At 44.1% G+C, this 20,360-nt stretch overlaps 1 protein-coding gene across 3 annotated transcripts in view; it reads right to left on the bottom strand.

The window, feature by feature from the left end:
- Positions 1 to 20,360, bottom strand: part of mark1 (MAP/microtubule affinity-regulating kinase 1) — a 238,545-nt gene that overhangs the window by 39,056 nt on the left and 179,129 nt on the right. For all 3 annotated transcript variants that reach the window (XM_038812042.1, XM_038812032.1, XM_038812040.1), the window contains exons 7-13: positions 17,565 to 17,621; positions 17,178 to 17,414; positions 10,752 to 10,871; positions 10,484 to 10,583; positions 9,535 to 9,647; positions 6,912 to 7,065; positions 3,473 to 3,666 (exon numbers count right to left, since the gene is read on the bottom strand). In XM_038812042.1, coding sequence (XP_038667970.1) covers positions 3,473 to 3,666; positions 6,912 to 7,065; positions 9,535 to 9,647; positions 10,484 to 10,583; positions 10,752 to 10,871; positions 17,178 to 17,414; positions 17,565 to 17,621 — 975 coding nt within the window. The remainder of the gene's footprint in view (positions 1 to 3,472; positions 3,667 to 6,911; positions 7,066 to 9,534; positions 9,648 to 10,483; positions 10,584 to 10,751; positions 10,872 to 17,177; positions 17,415 to 17,564; positions 17,622 to 20,360) is intronic.

The following is a 20,360-nucleotide window of genomic DNA, read 5'->3' as shown; positions in this document are numbered from 1 at the left end:
CAGATTGGTAGCTAATCTTGAAAATGTTAAACATTTGATGTTTTAAGGAACACTTCTGCTAGTTGTATAAATCAGCATTTTTGATAGTTCTTTCACACATTACATGAATAAACTGCCAGACCATCCCATATCAATAAAGGAGTTTTGTCCTGGATCTGTGCCATGAATTTCTTGGGTGTAGTGGACTGTAAAGCAACCGTACCACTTTCCTTCCATTTAAATTAATCATTGAATTCTCCTTGTGAATTCTAATTCACTGTTTTCCACAACTGAACTCTGACTAGGCATATGGTTGCCAATTCTGATGTCTCCAACCCTAGAGCTTTGGGGCCAATTGAACCAAATGGGAACTATGTCCAATAGTGAGCCCATTTAGCCACGTGTTTCCCGGCACACGCAGCGTCTAGAAACACGACACTATCTAATGTGGCTCCAGTTAGATACAGGGCCTCAGCGGGGAACACGCCGCTCAGGCCGCACTTAGTCCTGTTTCCTGCACTGGGGAGCCCTGGCACTGGAGCCCTGAATCCAGAGTCCACCCCCGAGGGGCGACCCAGGGGGGGGCGGACCAGAGGAGGGTGGGCGGGGGGAGCGGACCGAGCGGGGGGGGCGGACCGAGGGGGAGGGCGGCCACCGCGCATGCGCTGGTTGGCACCGGCCCAACTGCGCATGCGCGGGACCCGAGTCTCTTGCGCCCCCTAGCACATGGCGCCCCGGGCGACTGCCCGAGTTGCCGGTGCCTTGAGCCGGCCCTGCCGATTGGACATATACCATTTTTAGGGGCATTTCACACATCTGCGGATCACAGAGGCAGAGGTACATTTAGTGCTGCTGCTTTCAAACAATTTGGTCATCTTGGTTTCTAAAACAGGACTTGCTTCATGGGCTTTATGAGTTTGACTTAAAGGTCTAAATCTACCAGAGTTATTTGGAGAGGTCAGATGCCCTTTTGGAGGGGTTGGATATCCATTGAAAATTGTTAAGAGCAGATATGAATGTGCGTAAAATAAATGGATGAAGTCTGTGGAATTGTGGTGAATCTTTGGAATTCTTTACCCAGCGGGCTGTGAAAGTTCAATTATCGAGCATGTTCGAGACATAAATCAATAAATTTCCGGATACTAATGACATTAAGGGAAATGGATATAGCGTGGAAAAGTGGTGCTGAAGGAGATAATCAGCCATGATCCAATAAATGGCGGAGCAGGCTCAATGGGCTGAATGGCTTATTCCTGCTCCTATGTTCCTATCTAGCTGGCTACATAGTTAACGGCGGTGGCAACAATCATCCCCATCATATTCCAGTTTCTATTGTGTACTACTGAGCAGGATGGAGTTTTTTGTTTGGGGGGGGGGGTTATGGTAATAAAGTTCTCCAGTGTTTCATGATATCTCAAGTTCTAAAGGCATTTTGATCGGCACTATCAAATAACTAAGAATTTGAGATTTAAGGAGAAGGGTTCCAATCAACTGAATGTTCCAATATGATATAATGCGTAATTATATAGTCAAAGCATGATTTTTTTTTCTTTTTGAAAACCAGCTTGTTTGTCTCTTAATCATTTGTCAAGTTCTGTCCTTAGTTTCTTAAGTACAATTCTGTTTAATGCATTTGCTGGCATTGACTACTACAGTGTAGTGCCTTTCAAGTTCTAACAATCTTTCATGACTTTATGACAAATCCATGCTTCCTGTCTTGTTAGAAACTTTTTTTCTGTTTCCCATATCTTCTAAAAAGTTTGCGACAGCATTTCAATGGACGTCACTTTGATGGTTTCAGGTGGCATACTATCAGGATCTGGAGCATCCCCTGCACTTCATTTCCTTTAAAATTACCTTCATTTTCCTCTACCAAGTTTAGTTTACAATTCCCTATAAAGACTTTACTGCATTGGTATCTGGAGGTTGGGTTGGAGTAGGGTGGTTTCCTCGAGGTTCCTCAAACTGGTCATAAGTACTGCCCTCTTTTTGTTCTTCACTTTTGTTTTACTGTTTTATGCTATTTATTTGGATCACATCGATCGTTTTATGCTTCCCTGTTTTGCTGCATCTTCTAACTGTTGAACAAGATTTTAATGAACATTCTTTTTTCGTGGCTGGCGATTCCTTTTCTTTCTTAGTCAACCTCTGAATACTGATATTGTGTTTCCTCCATGGATAACAGAACGGAAACAGGTTAGTTAGCTCAACTGGCCTTCACTGATGTTTATGCTGCCTCTTGGAGACATCTATGAAATGTTTCTTCAATGTGGCAGCAAGTTCCATATTCCAACCACTCTCCAGGTAGACATTTCTCCTGAATTGACCATCTTTTATGCACGCCCCCGATCTTGTGCGTCGACCCCTTCATAATTTTAAAGTCTTCTACTCGGACACCCCTTAGCCTTCTTTTCTCTGGAGTAAAGAACTCCTGTCTATTCCATTTTTCCTGATCGTTAACTTGCAAGTTCTGCTTTATCCTTATAAATATTTGTAGCACCTTTCCCAGCAGTTCTATATCATTTTTGCAATATAGTGATCAGAACTGTACACAATACACCAAACATTAGATGACATTTTTCAAATATTATTTAAGGCTTCTCTTTTCTCTCTTCCATCTTGAATTACCCCCCATGTTTCTGCAGTGATCAACTCTCTTAATCTCTCCTCGTGCTTCTTTCTATGCCTTCTTTATTTGTCGCCATGTTCGTTCGAGGGCTGATCCTTTTATCTCCAATAGGACTTTAAGAATTTCTTATTCTTGGGTTATCTGAAAGCTGTGTTCACTTTGCTATCTCATATCAGCTCCACATTATATCTACCTATCTATCAGCAGTTTTGCCTCTGTAGATATAAAGCTTTTTGAAGCTGAAATTTGAATTCATCCATTAGTAGGGAGTAACACAATTCTCTGTTCCCCCTCTGGTTACATTGATGTCTGACACCCATTGGTGATCTTTTAAAGTTGAACTGTTAACAATATATTATCCAGAAATTTAGAAGGTCACTATTGCACATCAAACACAGGTGATTGCTCCTGGGTTTATGGACCCGAAAACCCTCCCATTTACGGATATATTACTTATAATCTGCATGTGACTTTTTTGAAGAATTGCATGATAAGGCGACTGAAGTCTGATCTCATGCACTGGCTATCAGCTGTGACAAACTTTTAGCAGGGTGAACATTTGTTACACGAGAAGGATTACCATTCCAAACAGATTACCAGTAGTCTGATAATGTGAATTGTGGAATGTAATATGTATGACAAAAGTCTTGTCATTTCTATCAACAGCCGGTATTACTGCCAAAACACACAAGGAACATGTGAAGAAACAGGAGGGCCAATTTAGCTTGTAATTCAAATTGACAAATCAGGCTTACTTAACCCTGTGTACAATCTCCTCATTAATGACACAGGAAAGGCACCTCTGCCTTGAACAGTTATAACTAATTCAACCACGCAACTCAGTCAAATCAAGTTGCTGCTTACACTTGGTCCAGTAGTGGATTTCTTCCTCTCAACACCGGCAAGCGGGCTTGCAGGCACATCTCCTTTGGAGCTTACAGTGGTGCTACTTAATTTGCGAGCAGTGTCTTTGTCCCAGTCTTCCCTCTGCTCACTTTCCACACTATTTGCTTGAGCTCGTTTAGTATACGAGACAGCGGGTGGGATTGACGGACCAGCTGCAAAACAGAAAAAGTAAAGGAACAAATTAAATCAACTAATTTGATACCGGTTGGTGTAAAATTCCACGTCTTTCCCTTTTAGCTGAACATATTTTGAAATGCAGCTAATTTACTATGATCAGACACTTGACAGCATAAACAAAGGTGTCAGATAAACAATGGAAAATAAAGAGGATAAAGGCCAACTTCAAACGATCTCTGCGCCTCACCTCGGATAAGAAAGGGTGATTGAAAATAGATGATGGGCAGATGAAAACATTGCACTGCCAGATTTGTGATAATAACATTTTATTCTTAGTATCCTTTTGAAGCTTATAACGATTATAATTAACTAAAACTGTCCTACTCAATTATCGCTATGGAACTTCTTACAAAGCTACCTCTTTCTCTATTGTTGTCAATTGATACTTTGTGCATGAGTCAGGGGGAACAAGCAAGGAGAAAATATAGATCCATATATTAAAGGAGAATTCAATTATCTGACAAAAAGCATTAAAAATACTCAAAATGTAGAGCAGGCCAATGACAAACGGAGAAAGAAATTGCACACACGATATCAGAGTTGTTAAGCTACCTTCGTGTAGGGTTTTGCTTTTTTTTTAAACCATTCATATTTTCAGGGGTTCCTTTTTTGTTAAAAAATATCTGGGACTGGATTCTCCATTATTGAGACTATGTCCCCACGACGGCATCAAAACGGTGAAGTTTTACTCCTGAAAATCCTGGGAAAAGTGAAACAAATTCGTAACCCTGCAAGGGACTAGCAGGGACACGGAGTAAATCTCGCAGCCTTTACTGCAGATACGGACCCCCGCACCTCCGGGTCAGACGCCGTGCATGCGCACAGTGGCGGCCTCCAGCGGCGTGCCGTGCTACATGGCGGACTCAGACCGTGGAGGTAAACCCACAAAAGGAGACCCCCCCCGATAGGCCGCGCGGCGGACCCTAAAATCCCGCACATTAATTTCCCGGCCACTTATGAGCGCCCCCCCCCAGCCTCCAATCTGCCACCTCCTGATCAGGCAAACATTCCGACGACAATAGCAGGTCAGTTCCATGCCGTTGGGAACTCAGCCGGTCAGGGGCGGAGAATGTTGGAGCGGGCCTCTGGCAATGACCCCCGAGGGCGCGGTGTACTCCCTGGTGACGCCGATTTTCGATGCCCGGAGAATCGGCAAACCGGCGCTGGTCCCGATTACCGTGACAAACTGAATTCTCCACCCCGACGCCAGCTGCGATTTCAGCATCGGGGTGCGGAGAATCCAGCCCCTGGTATTTACTCCTTATCTAATTCAATTAACAGGAGGTCTGTCGCATGCAAGACTCTGGAATTTAATTAGGTTTTAGGCCTTTGGCTGTGAAGTCTTGAAGCAGATTTTACCATTTATTTTTAATAAAATCATGAAATCCACCAAAAGATAATTTAAAATATCTTGCCAGAAGTCAAAGTTTTTCATTTACTGATTCAATTACCCGAGATGGCATTTACATTGTGAAAGGAGGGGGAGATTAGATATCCCCTGCAAGGTTTGGCTTCTTTTAAAACTTTAAGAAAAGAAAGTAATCGGCTACACAAATCTGGGACTTGTCTGCATCCAATTTAAGTTGCAGGTCGGTGCCGTAATGGTTAAGAAAGCGCTAAAATGATACTAATGCTTTTCATGAACCACGTTCACTTGATTACACATCGGGATGATATTTTGTACATGTAAAGAAATGTGTCATGGCAGGTGTTTCCTTAGAAACCGGAGGCTGTGAAATTTCACTGGCAATTTTATAATGATCACCTCCAGCACCTCAAAATGCCAACAATTTTCACAGCACCAATCATTAAGTCTCCAGCTACATTTAAAAAAAAATTAATTATAAATGCTGGAAATCTGAATAGAATCAGAAAATGAGAGCGCACAACAATAGGCCACTTGGGCAGGACAAACAAGGAAAGGGAATACATGATAAACATTAGGACCCTGGGAAGCACAGAGTATCAGAGGGACCTTGGTGTGCACCTACATCGGTCCCTTAAGGTAGTAGGGCATGTGGAAACAGTGGTTAAGAAGGCATTTCGTATATTTGCCTTTATTAGACGAGGAATAGAGATTAAAAGAAGGGAATTTATGCTGGAACTGTAAGTTTCTTATTTCAATTTATCTTCAAATAAATTGAAATTCTTGGAATCTATAACACAAATAATTCTGTAAAAGCAAATTACTGCGGATGTTGGAGTTGAAACAAAAATGGAAAATACTGGACAATCTCAGCAGGTTTGACACCATGTGTGGAGAGAGAAGTGAGCTAACGTTTTGAGTCTGGATGGAGCTTTGACTGAGCCATCTAGACTCGAAACTTTTGTTCCCTTCTCTCTCTAGAGATGCTGTCAGACCTGCTGAGATTGCCCAGCATTTTCTGTCTTTGCTTCATTAGATCTCTGTTACCCGAGTTAACATTTCTTAAAACTAACTTCGCTGAAATTACACAAAATGCTTTGCATTGATTAAGAATACTTTACCAAAACAATTTCAGTATTTATTTTTATTGTAAATTCATTTTTTCCAATTAAGGGGCAATTTAGTGTGGCCAATCCACCTATCCTGCACATCTTTGGGTGATGGGGGCAAAATTCACGCAGACACGGGGAGAATGTGCAAACTCCACATGGACAGTGACCCAAAGACGGGGTTAAACCCAGATTCTCGCCGTGCGGCACCGTGCGGCCAGTATTTATTTTTATATGCAACTTTTCTAATTTATTTTTCTCCCCATGTAGGAAGGTGAAAGAAAAAGATTCAATTAGCAATACCATTTGCTTTGAAGCATCACACAATTCCACGTTGCATGGGCTAATTAAATATTTTTCATTCACACCCTTCCTGCTCCAAAAAGAAATAGATCATGAAGGATAATCATTTGTTAAGTCTTGTCTGTTTCGAGCAATTCATTAAAGGTTAAATATTCTAGATACACAAAACAACGATGGAACAGCATAACAGACTGGCAAATAGTGGAGAGATTATTTTGGGTGTTACTACAGTAAAAACATATTTTCACTGCAAAGTGGGTACAAAAATGCAAATAATAAACCTGGTCTATAAACAGTGCAAGATTGCTTTGAAACAAACAACTAAATCAAATTAAATTTTGAAAAATGTGCCAGGTTTAGCCCAGTACAGCTCACTGCACAACAGCACAGTCAAAAGTTGAAATGTGCAATGTTACTTTACACGTTTGAATGTCATCCCCACCATGATCACTAAACCGCCGCTGTTTCTGATTCGCTGATATACTGCGTTGGACCTTCGAATGTGCCGGAGATTGCGTGGAGCTGTTGTTGAGGTCACTATTTGGCCGAGACCTTTGACACAGGTTACTACTGGATACGGATTCGCTGCCCTCAAACTGGAAGGTTGAAAAACAGTTGTTAGAGATAATTCTTAGAAACTTCTCAATCTCTTACTTTATTACGTTTAAGCAAAATTTACTTTTTCGCGAATGCTTCCATTATTCAGAGTCACTGAACCAGAAGAGGCCCATTTACCAGACTTACCACCTAACCACCGCAAGTGGTGTATTAAAAAAAAATGCATCATTAATTTCCAAATAGTGTGATTGAACAAGTTCTAGGCTGTTTATAGAAGACAATAAACTTTGGGTGCTGTCACTGTACTGGGGTAGAAAACATAACAGAACAAGCTGCACACTGCCAAGTCCCACAAATCATGATGAGATAATTTTTTAAAAAAGTGATATGAAAGCAAAATACTGCGGATGCTGGAAGTCTGAAATAGAAACAGTGCTGGAAAAACTCAGGATCTCTGGGGAGACAAGCAGAGTTAGAAGTTTCAAGTTCAATATGTCTTTTCTTCAGAACAGTTCCAAAGAAGAATCCAATTGGACTCTAAATGTTAACTTTGTTTGTCTCTCCAGAGATTGCCAGGCCTGCCAAACATTTCTAGCACTTTCTATTTTTACATTATTTTCAGTGATGTTGTTTGAACATTGGCCAAAACATCAGGACACAGTAACAGAGAATCTCTTATATCCACCTGAGTGGGAAAACTGGGCCTTTTTGTGATTAATCTAAAAAACGGTACTGCAGGCAGTGCAGCATCACATACCACATTACAGCCTAGATGGGACGCTCAAAGTCCCTGGAGTGGAGCTTGTACCCATAATCTTCTGATTCAGAGGTGACTGCTACCACTGAGTCAAGCTGACATGACTCGAATCGCCTGTAGGCCAGAGCAGAAAGATCTTCCATCTTTGAAGGGCATCAGTAAATTAGTTTGGATGTTATAAAATCAGCTCACCAAGGCTCCTTGGACACAACCACCCGAGCCCACGACCTCTCCTGCCTAGAAGGGCACAGGCAGCAGGTGCATGGGAACACCACCATCTCTGCAAGTTCCCCTCCAAGTCAGACGCCATCCTCACTTAGAACTACATCACCATTCCTTCACTGTGTCAAAATCCTGGAACTCCACCCCTATAACAGTGCGTTGTATGTTCCTGCACCACATGGACAGCAGAATTTCAAGAATGCAGCATAGAGCCACCTATTCAACAGCAATTAGGGATGGGCTATGGGCTATGAATGCTGGACAAGCCAGCAACGGTCGCATCCCATGAATGAATATCAAAAAAATAAAAATAATGGGCGGAATTCTCCGATCCCCGCAGGGTTGGGGAATCGCCCGGGGTCGGCGTAAATCCCGCCGTGGCCGGAATTCTCCGCCACCCGGGAATCGGCGGGGGCGGGAATCGTGCCCTGCCAGTTGGCGGGCCCCCCGCAGCGATTCTCCGGCCCGCGATGGGCCGAAGTCCCGCCGTTGTCAGGCCCCTCCCACTGACGTGGTTTAAACCACCTCTGTGCCGGCGGGATTGGCGGCACGAGCAGGCTCTCGGGGTCCTGGGGGGGAGGGGGGGGGTCGGACCCCGGAGGGTGCCCCCACGGTGGCCTGGCCCCCAATCGGGGCCCACCGATTGGTGGGCGGGCCTGTGCCATGGTGGCACACTTTTTATTCCGCCGCCGCCACTGCCTCCACCATGGCGGAGGCGGAAGAGACCCCCTCCACCCCGCATGCGCCAGTGGTGACGTCAGCGGCCGCTGACGCTCCGGCGCATGCGTGAACTCACACCGACCGGCAAAAGCCTTTCAGCCAGCCCCGACGCCGGGCGGCGTGGCACCAAAGGCCGTTGGCAGCAGTCGGCGGAGCAGGAGCCACTCCGGCACGGGCCTAGCCCCTAAAGGTGCGGAGAATTCCACACCTTTGGGGAGGCCCGACGCCGGAGTGGTTGGCGCCACTCCGCTACGCCGGGACCCCCCGTCCCACCGGGTAGGGGAGAATTTCGCCCAATGTAACTTGCCACTGTGATATTTAAACAAGATCGCTGTGTTCCTGCCACAAAAAAAACTTCAGGCTTTTCTTAGAATGAAGCACAGTTTTTGCCAGTGTAAAGACTTCCAGCTGGTACTAATTCTATTTCTATTACTGTCATGAGTGGGGCACGGGAAGGAGGAACATATTATGGTATCACACTGGTAAGAAAGGTCATCATTGTGCCTGAGAAGGCCTTGGTGGAGAAGCTCATCCTGCAGTACTGGTTCTAGCAGTGCTACACAAATGTATGTTAATCGCCCAGAGGCAAGCAGTACCGTGGTCTGCACACTGCCTGCCCCGAGGGAACCGACCCAAGTCGGCAGAGTCTGAACAGCCTTCAGACATAATTGAGCAACAGCACAAGAAGACAATCTCAGCTACCAAGCCAGGGGTCAGCTGTGGCGTATTTGCATGCATGTACACATATATCAATAGTTTTTATGCAATCAAACTTTACAACATTTGAATTGCATATTATAAAGCTTGCCTCTGGAGGTTTTCTGCCTAATAACAGGTAACAGGCCATGACTTCATCGTACTTCTGCCCCACCAGAGATTCAGTAATTTCTTCTCTTGGGTAGCCCATAGTGATCATGGTTTCTGTAAATATCAATGTGAAACTTACAAAGCAGAAGCATTACATCTTCCGTTTTAGTACATACAATGAAATATCATCAAAAACCCCATCAATGCTGTAAAATACATCCCTGGTCTCAGTGGAGGCACCGTTAGCCTATGGGTATAGAATCATATAATCCTGACAGTGCAGAAGGCGGCCATTCAGTCCATTGAGTCAGCACCGACCCTTCGAAAGAGCACTCTACCTCGGCCCAACCCCGTAACCTAACCTGCATATCTTTAGACACTAAAGGGTAATTTAGCATGGCCATATATATATTACATAGAACATAGAACAGTACAGCACAGAACAGGCCCTTCGGCCCTCGATGTTGTGCCGAGCAATGATCACCCTACTCAAACCCGCGTATCCACCCTATACCTGTTACCCAACAGCCCCCCCCCCCCTTAACCTTACTTTTATAGGACACTACGGGAAATTTAGCATGGCCAATCCACCTAACCCGCACATCTTTGGACTGTGGGAGGAAACCGGAGCACCTGGAGGAAACCCACGCACACACGGGGAGGACGTGCAGACTCCGCACAGACAGTGACCCAGCCAGGAACCGAATCTGGGACCCTGGAGCTGTGAAGCATTTATGCTAACCACCATGCTACCGTGCTGCCTATCCACCTAATGTGCACATCTCTGGACTTGCTAAAATATCCTAAAACTTGCGAAAATGAAATTTGTTCTTCGGGTCCCCGCATGTTTATAATAGGAAGGTGCATATGACACAAACAATGTAGAGATAATTACACACTGTTGATGCACTTCAAAACCCAAATCACTTGTGCAAAATTAACAGCATTACCTATTCGGTTGGGATCACTATAGTCAGGTTCTGGTTCACTGTATGGTTTCAATTCTTCCTCCTCAAAACCAACATTCATCCAGCGGTCCTTCATGATTTGCTGTTTTAAAAAAGCTTCATGTCAATAATTTGTCAATTGAGGTGGTGGTGGTGGTTGGGGGGGGTGGGGGGGCGCACGGCAGGGTTGGCGAAATTCCAGCCTCAGGTAAATATATATTTTCAAGTTGCAGGATTTAGGAAAAAAAGGCAGCTGAAGAATCTCACTTACTTCCAAACTGCCTCGTTTGGCAGGATTTAATACCAGGAGCTTTTTGAGCAAGTTTTCACAGTCTGTTGACATATAAAAAGGAATTCGGTATTTCCCTCGCAACACTCTTTCCCTTAATTCCTGGAAGGAGGGAATGAATAGGGGAAGTCATAATTTGTGCTCTGCACACGACAGATCAGATCAGGTCCTGAAACTATTTTAAAAAAAACAAAATGTTACGAAGAAAAAGCCCAGTGTTCACAAAGTTTTCACAGATTTTGAACAAGCACACACAACTCATTAAAAAGTAATTGAAGGACCTTTGGGACAGAAATTATAAAGAGGTCAAGGTATTGTCAAAAAAATCTAGGATCTAGTAGCAAATGGATCCTCCTGTTTTTGCGGTGATTTTTTAATGTGGTAAAAGAGAGGCCACAGTGAATTAAATTCCAATACTTTGTTATACAATCTTCCTTTCCGCTTTTTATAGGCTTTTATTAAACCAAGTACCCTAATACCCCACTTACTTACACAACAGCTAACATTTTCTGAAACTAAACAGCAACGTAAATATTTATGGGGGGGGGGGGGGGGGGAAGAGGATCTGGGTCTTTGGATGGTTTGGGGCAGAGGTGGGGGTCATGGTGTAGGGGCTGAGGTCATTAATCATAGGAGGGAAGGAATTAGACATCAGGACTTGGAAGAAAGGTGAAAGAGGTTTTATGATGGGAGGGTGGGAGGTAAGAGATCAGGGCTGGGGGAGCAGAGCTACTGATTGGCTGTTCCGGGGAAATTTGCATACGTGCAGTGCGGTCAGCCTAATGTGAAGGTGGTTTGTGGAGGGGCTGTTGTCAAGTGACAGTTAAACCAGAAACACTTCCTCAGTGTTTCTCCCCCTACCTACTCCTCTAACCAAAAAAAACCCACGGTCATTGGGAAGCAGGAGCAGGGGCCTGTCGTGAAGGTGAGTGAGTGCCTTTAAATTTGCTTACCTTTCAGCGGGAGCAGGGTTTAAGGGAATATCAGTTAAGCTCTTCCTTTCTTTTTCTTGTTTTTTTTTAAATCTAGAGGTGATGTCAGAGAAGGGAGTACAATGCTCCACCTGCAGAATGTTTGTGAGGGACACCGTCAGTGTCCCTGCTGATTTCATCTGTGGGAAGTGCACCTAACTCCAGGGCCTCAAAAACCGTGTTAGGGAACTGGAGCTGGAGTTGGATGAACTTCGGATCATTCGGGAGGCAGAGGGGGTCATAGATAGAAGCTTCAGGGAGGTAGTTACGTCAAAGAATAAAGATAGATGGGTGACGGTGAGAGGGACTGGGGGTAAGCAGTCAGTACAGGGATCCCCTGTGGCCGTTCCCCTTAGTAACAGGTATACCGCTTTGGATACTGTTGGGGGGGGGGGGGGGGGGGGGGGAGAGACTTACCAGGGGTCAGCCATGGGGTACAGGTCTCTGGCACAGAGTCTGTCCCTGTTGCTCAGAAGGGAAGGCGGTAAAGGAGTAGAACATTAGTCATTGGAGACTCCATAGTTAGGGGGATAGATAGGAGATTCTATGGGAAAGAGAGACTCGCGGTTGGTGTGTTGCCTCAGAGGTGCCAGGGTCCGCGATGTCTCAGATCGTGTTTTCGGGATCCTTAAGGGGGAGGGGGAGCAGCCCCAAGTCGTGGGCCACATAGGTACCAACGACATAGGTAGGAAAAGGGATAGGGATGTAAGGCAGGAATTCAGGGAGCTGGGGTGGAAACTTAGAGCTAGAACAAACAGAGTTATTATCTCTGGGTTGTTACCCGTGCCACGTGCTAGCGAGTCGAGGAATAGGGAGAGAGAGCAGTTGAACATGTGGCTGCACGGATGGTGCAGGAGGGAGGGTTTCAGATTCCTGGACAATTGGGGCTCATTCTGGGGTAGGTGGGACCTCTACAAACGGGATGGTCTACACCTGGACCAGAGGGGTACTAATATCCTCGGGCGGAGGTTTGCTAATGCTCTTCGGGAGGGTTTAAACTAGTTCAGCAGGGGATTGGGAACCTGAATTGTAGCTCCAGTACACAAGAAGCTGAGAGTAGTGAGGTCATGAGTAAGGTTTCAAAGTTGCAGGAGTGTACCGGCAGGAAGGAAGGTGGTCTAAAGTGCGTCTACTTCAATGCCAGGAGCATCCGGAATAAGGTGGGTGAGCTTGCGGCATGGGTTAGTACCTGGGACTTTGATGTTGTGGCCATTTCGGAGACATGGATAGAGCAGGGTGAGGAATGGTTGTTGCAGGTGCCGGGGTTTAGATATTTCAGTAAGTTCAGGGAAGGTGGTAAGAGAGGGCGAGGTGTGGCATTGTTAGTCAAGCACAGTATTACGGTGGCTGAGTGGACATTTGATGAGGACTCGAATACTGAGGTAGTATGGGCTGAGTTAAGAAACAGGAAAGGAGAGGTCACCCTGTTAGGGCCTTTCTATAGGCCTCCGAAAAGTTCCAGAGATGTAGAGGAAAGGATTGCAAAGATGATTCTGGATAGGAGCGAAAATAACAGGGTCGTTGTCATGGGGGACTTTAACTTTCCAAATATTGACTGGGAACACTATAGTTCGAGTACTTTAGATGGATCCGTTTTTGTCCAATGTGTACAGGAGGGTTTCCTGATGCAGTATGTAGATAGACCAACAAGAGGCGAGGCCGTATTGGATTTGATACTGGGTAATGAACCAGGACAGGTGTTAGATTTGGAGGTAGGTGAGCATTTTGGTGATAGTGACCACAATTCGATTACGTTTACTTTAGCGATGGAAAGGGATAGATATAAACCGCAGGGCAAGAGTTATTGCTGGGGGAAAGGCAATTATGATGCGATGAGGCAAGACTTAGGATGCATCGCCTGGAGAGGAAAACTGCAGGGGATGGACACAATGGAAATGTGGAGCATGTTCAAGGAACAGCTACTGCATGTCCTTGATAAGTATGTACCTGTTAGGCAGGAAGGGAGTGGTCGAGTGAGGGAACCATGGGTTACTAAAGCAGTTGAAACACTTGTCAAGAGGAAGAAGGAGGCTTATGTGAAGATGAGACGTGATGGTTCAGTTGGGTCGCTTGAGAGTTACAAGTTAGCTAGGAAGGCTCTAAATAGAGAGCTAAGAAGAGCCAAACGAGGACATGAGAAGTCTTTGGCAGGTAGGATCAAGGATAACCCTAAAGCTTTCTATAGGTATGTCAGAAATAAAAGAATGACTAAGATAAGAGTAGGGCCAGTCAAGGACATTAGTGGGAAGTCGTGCGGAGAGTCCGAGGAGATAGGAGAGGAGCTAAATAAGTATTTTTCGTCAGTATTCACACAGGAAAAAGACAAAGTTGTCGAGGAGAATACTGAGATACATGCTACTAGACTAGAAGGGCTTAAGGTTCATAAGGAGGAGGTGTTAGCGATTCTGGAAAGTGTGAAAATAGATAAGTCCCCTGGGCCGGATGGGATTTATCCTAGGATTCTCTGGGAAGCTAGGGAGGAGATTGCTGAGCCTTTGGCTTTGATCTTTAAGTCATCTTTGTCTACAGGAATAGTGCCAGAGGACTGGAGGATAGCAAATGTTGTCCCCTTGTAGCATAAGATAACCCCGGTAACTATAGACCAGTGAGCCTTACTTCTGTTGTGGGAAAAGTCTTGGAAAGGTTTATAAGAAATAGGATGTATAATCATCTGGAAAGGAATAATTTGATTAGAGATAGTCAACATGGTTTTGTGAAGGGTAGGTCGTGCCTCACAAATCTCATTGAGTTCTTCGAGAAGGTGACCAAACAGGTGGATGAGGGTAAAGCAGTTGATGTGGTGTATATGGATTTCAGTAAGCGTTTGATAAGGTTCCCCACGTTAGGCTATTGCAGAAAATACAGAGGCATGGGATTCAGGGCGATTTAGCAGTTTGGATCAGAAATTGGCTAGATGATAGAAGACAAAGAGTGGTGGTTGATGGGAAATGCTCTGACTGCTGTCCAGTTACCAGTGGTGTGCCACAAGGATCTGTTTTGGAGCCGTTGCTGTTTGTCATTTTTATAAATAACCTGGAGGAGGGCGTAGAAGGATGGGTGAGTAAATTTGCAGATGACACTAAAGTCGGTGGAGTTGTGGACAGTGCAGAAGGATGTTACAAGTTACAGAGGGACATAGATAAGCTGCAGAGCTGGGCTGACAGGTGGCAAATGGAGTTTAATGCAGAAACGTGTGAGGTGATTCATTTTGGAAGGAATAACAGGAAGGCAGAGTACTGGGCTAATGGTAAGATTCTTGGTAGTGTGGACGAGCAGAGAGATCTCGGTGTCCATGTCCATAGATCCCTGAAAGTTGCCACCCAGGTTGAGAGGGTTGTTAAGAAGGCGTACGGTGTGTTAGCTTTTATTGGTAGAGGAATTGAGTTTCGGAGCCATGAGGTCATGTTGCAGTTGTACAAAACTCTGGTGCGGCCGCATTTGGAGTATTGTGTGCAGTTCTGGTCGCCACATTATAGGAAGGATGTGGAAGCATTGGAAAGGGTACAGAGGAGATTTACAAGAATGTTGCCTGGTATGGAGGGAAGATCATATGAGGAAAGGCTGAAGGACTTGAGGCTGTTTTCGTTAGCGAGAAGAAGGTTAAGAGGGGATTTAATTGAGGCAAACAAGATGATCAGAGGATTAGATAGGGTGGACATCGAGAGCCTTTTTCCTCGGATGGTGATGTCCAGCACGAGGGGACATAGCTTTAAATTGAGGGGAGATAGATATAGGACAGATGTCAGAGGTAGGTTCTTTACTCAGAGAGTTGTAAGGGCATGGAATGCCCTGCCTGCAACAGCAGTGGACTTGCCAACACTAAACGCATTCAAATGGTCATTGGATAGGCATATGGACGATAAGGGAATAGTGTAGAGGGACTTTAGAAGGGTTTCACAGGACGGTGCAACATCGTGGGCCGAAGGGCCTGTACTGCGCTGTAATGTTCTATGTTCTATGTTGGAAGGAGAGGTCACCGATTGAAGATGGAGGGAGAGGCCGTGAATGGTTAGAAGGGAGACCGAATGCTTCCTTGGCAGGTTGGAGAACACCCCCACTCCTCCTGGCCAACAAGGGACACTGTAAAAGGCACTTAAGTTCTAGAGCTGGCATTATCCTTCTTCCCTTCACAATTAAGTTTTCCAAGCCTGGGGAAACCCATGCAGCAAATGTTAAATTTAAAATCAGGCTCCCAAATATGGTGCGGTAACCTGATTTTAATATGTCAATGAAGTAACCCACCTTTCCAAGTCACAATACTCTCATCCTACACAAACAGCAGTGGGATGCAAATGCAGGGGAGGGGTTCTGTTGCCTAATATAAGATTTTTAACCCCCTCCCTCCCATTGTGTGTCACGGGAGGGTGGTGTCAGGCGGATGATCTTTTTGAGGCCAGGATTGTACATAAACAAAAAGCTCCTCATTGCAATGTAAGCCCCTGCAGAACAGGTCCAAATCTTCCACTGCTCAGTTTTACATTTTACAATAGTACTGTCTGCACAGGTGCCCAATTAATTTAGCGATTTGACATTTAAAAAAAAAAAGTATCAATGGACCCACAATCAATACCTCACTTATGACATTCTATTCAGCAATTTTGAAAAAGCCAAAACTAGCCAATAAATTGACCTCATTCTCAGTAAAATTTAAAGGAAACAAGCCGGCAAGTAAGTAATTAGGAAATCTAATAGAATGTTATTGTTTATTGAGCGGGGAATTGAATACAAAAGTAGGGAGGTTATGCTTCAGTTGTACAGGATACTGGTCAGACCACATCTGGAGTGCTGCACTCATTTAAGACAGGAAGGAGGAGAAATTTTCTGAGAGGGAATTTCCTTCTTCACAAGGTAATGGAAGCAGAACCTTTGAATATTTTTAAGGCAGAGGTAGATAGATTCTTGATGGGCAAGGGGGTGAAAGGTCATCACGGGTAGGCTTGAATATAGAGTTGAGGTTGCAATCAGATCAGTCATGATCTTATTGAATGGCGGAGCAGGCTCAAGGTACCTACCCCTGCACCTAATTCATATGTTCGAATGCAAGTCAGACCTTCCATCAAAGATGACATCAACATTAAAAAAAAGGTGACGCTTCACAAGCTTTTCTAAAATCTTATTTTAAAACATTTTCCAGAGAAGAGGGAAGGTACCAGACCCTACTCAAATGAACATTAGCCTACTTAGTGGGCCAGTCATATACTCCTCTACTTCTTAATCTTATCAGGACCAATGGGGTTAGGATGAAGATAGAGAAATGTCCCCCCATATAAAGAGGATGAAAAGCAACAGAAATAACCCAGCAGCCTGAAAATTATATCTGCCCTAAAAGGCAGCACAAGAGGGGCCCGAGAACAAGACATTGCACCAGTTTCCCGCTTCAGGTACATGTATAATGGGATATTAAAAACCGTGAATAACATTTCTTTTAAAAGATTACCTTTAAGTTCTGGCCATCAAATGGCAAAGAGCCACTAACTAGAGTGTAAAGGATGACACCAAGACTCCAGACGTCCACCTCTGGGCCATCGTACTTCTTTCCTTGGAAAAGCTCTGGAGCAGCATATGGTGGGCTTCCACAGAATGTGTCTAATTTGTTACCAATTGTAAATTCATTACTAAAGCCAAAGTCTGCAATTTTTATATTCATATCTGCATCAAGAAGCAAATTTTCTGCCTAAAGAAAGGAAGCATCAAATATTTACTTTTTGTGAATTTCTGCAAAGTTCATTTAACTACGTAATGAGCCAAACCTCAATCTATTGCAGCTATAAGCATAAAAAGTAGAACTATAGGAAAAGGCAAAATACCCTTTGCTTTCAAGTACCTTCAGATCCCTATGTACAATATACTTCTGATGACAGTATTGTACGGATGACACAATCTGAAACACAAAAATCAGAACAATTCAATAATGTTTCTCGTGCTGATATATGCTGCATGGTCGTTCTGTAGAGGCTGTAGCAAAATGTTATTCCAAGTACAGAAATCAGTGAACCGAGCCTGACTAAGTCATAGCATTAGCACAAATCTACCCCGCTAAGGTAAAGAAAACACATATAGAGAATGACTGAAAAATGGAGGGTGACAATGTAGAGTAATGTAAACGCTGAATTTAAAAAATAAAATCTTTCTCAGGATCCCATTTATCTCAAATGGTTCACAGAATAAACACTGCACTACACTATATTGCAACGCTCATCTCAAATTGTTTTTGTGAAACATGAGCAATGAATTTCATGTTTCAAGCTGAGTACATGCCAAAACCATAAAACAAAATTGAGCACGAGTTCATGGTGATCATTTTAGTTCAGAATTTAAAAAAAGTTTGTTTTGCATATATGCAGAGTACATTAATAATACTGTGAGAATACAATTGCTTAACCTTAATTAGAATTTTGATCAGTAATAGGTTCCTCAATTAATTACAAAATCAACATCGACACCAACGGAAAGTACGTGGGTGTCCTTCATGTCTTCAAGTTTCCCAAAATTACGTACAAGCTAATCAATTAATTTTAAGGTATAGTACTGATATTTGGTAAGTAAATTCAGCAGCACATTGATGCACAGGGACAATTAGTTGAATGGCTAGTTCATTTATTTTAACTTCAGTGATGGAAACTGATAAGGAATACTACGTTCTTCTATTTGTTATCGCTCCCCCTTTCACAGCTCTTCTTCATCATATGCTCACCTGAACAGACAACCAAAGCCCCGGTACAACATCTGACTTTAAAAGGTGCACCTTGAGCAATGCAATACACTTTAACTACTGTAAAGTCTCAGTTTAGACTATGTACTTACGCCCTGGAACAGGGCTTGTACCTATAACGTTCTGATTAAGATGATGGTGCTGCCACAGAGCCAAGTTGCAACTTATTCAAATTTTGCTTGTAATTCTCTTAGATGTCGTGTCAGGGACTGGAAATTTCTCGTTCCAATTCAGCATGGGAAAACAAACAAAATTGCTGCCAAGTGGTGCATCTGGAAATCCCTTCTTCATTTCCGCCCACTCCCATTTTCCATGATCTGGGCTGGGAAGGGAGACACTCCTTTCAATCTGCCCACTCTGGAATTGGCCCACATCCACGCCCATCTGCCTAACTGGGCAGAAGACCCTTCTCCAAGCCAATCAGGGCCCAGACACCCAGAAATCCTGCTTCCCAACAGTCTGGTGTTGGAGGTGGACTCCTGACTCAAAATTGAACCTGCCTCCCAGGAGAAAATCTGGCCTGGAATGTTGGCCACATTCTTTGCATGATCTATTCACCCAACCAAATATTACAATAAAGCTATGGCAATTCTGGTAATGAAATAAATAGTTTCACAATATACTACACTTACCATAAAGACAAAGAATGAGGCCATTCAATCTACTCTGCCTGTGTAAGCTCCAAATCAGAACTATCCACTCTGATTCCATTTTCATGCTCTTTTCCAATTTCCTTTCAATCCTCAAAAATGTTTCATCCTTTCTTAAATGGCATGATCGGCAGTAGCCACTCAGTAATGCATTCAATATTCCAATAATCTCTTACATAAAAAAGCTCTTTCTTAATATCTGAAGCACTAAAACTAAATATTCAAGCTATTACCAATTTAAAAAAAAATTTTAAAATTCAAATTTTCACAAAATATCAACAACAAAAAGTACTAAGAAAAGAACAAACCCCCCCCCCCCCCCCCCCCGTGTATACAAAAAAGAATAAATTAACGCCCGTCATTAGCAAAGAACAAATATACACGTCTCTTCAGCCCAAAACAAAGAGACAACCCCCCCACCCCCCCGGATGCTGCTGGCCTTTTTTCTACCGTTCTGCCAGGAAACCTAGGAATGGTTGCCACCTCCTGAAGAACCCCTGCACCAATCCCCTTAGGGCAAATTTCACCCTCTCCAATTTAATAAACCCCGCCATATCGTTGACCCAGGCCTCCACGCTTGGGAGTCTCGCATCGTTCCACTGAAGAAGAATCCTCCGCCGGGCTACTAGGGACGCAAAGGCCAGAACATCGGCCTCTTTCGCCTCCTGCACTCCCGGCTCCTCTGCAACCCCAAATATTGTGAGCCCCCAGCCCGGTTTGACCCTGGATCCTACCACCCTTGACACAGTCCTTGCTACGCCCTTCCAAAATTCCCCCAGCGCTGCGCATGCCCAGAACATATGGGCATGGTTTGCTGGGCTCTCTGATCACCTACTATACCTGTCCTTCCTCCCAAAGAAACGGCTCATCCTTGTCTCGGTCATGTGCTATTACCAATTTATTGACCATTGGAAATTATCTTGCGCTATTTACTGCTAAACATTTTAAAATTTTAAACAACTTTGATTCATTACCTTGTTATTTCATGCAATAACTTTTCAAGTTTATCATTTAAAAAAAAAAAAAATTTAGAGTACCCAATTCATTTTTTTCAATTACGGGGTGATTTAGCATGGCCAATCCACCTACCCTGCACATCTTTGGGTTGTGGGGAGAGACCCACGCAGACATGGGGAGAAGTGCAAACACCATACGGTCAGTGACCCAGAGCCGGGATCGGACCTGGGGCCTCGGCGCCGTGAGGCATCAGGGCTAACCCACTGTGCCACCGTGCTACCCAAGTTCATCATAATCATAG

Source organism: Scyliorhinus canicula, chromosome 1 (assembly GCF_902713615.1).
Source record: "Scyliorhinus canicula chromosome 1, sScyCan1.1, whole genome shotgun sequence".
Classification (NCBI taxonomy): Eukaryota; Metazoa; Chordata; class Chondrichthyes; order Carcharhiniformes; family Scyliorhinidae; genus Scyliorhinus; species Scyliorhinus canicula.
The sequence above is the reverse complement of the archived record's forward strand: the minus strand, read 5'-3'. Positions and strand labels throughout refer to the sequence as shown.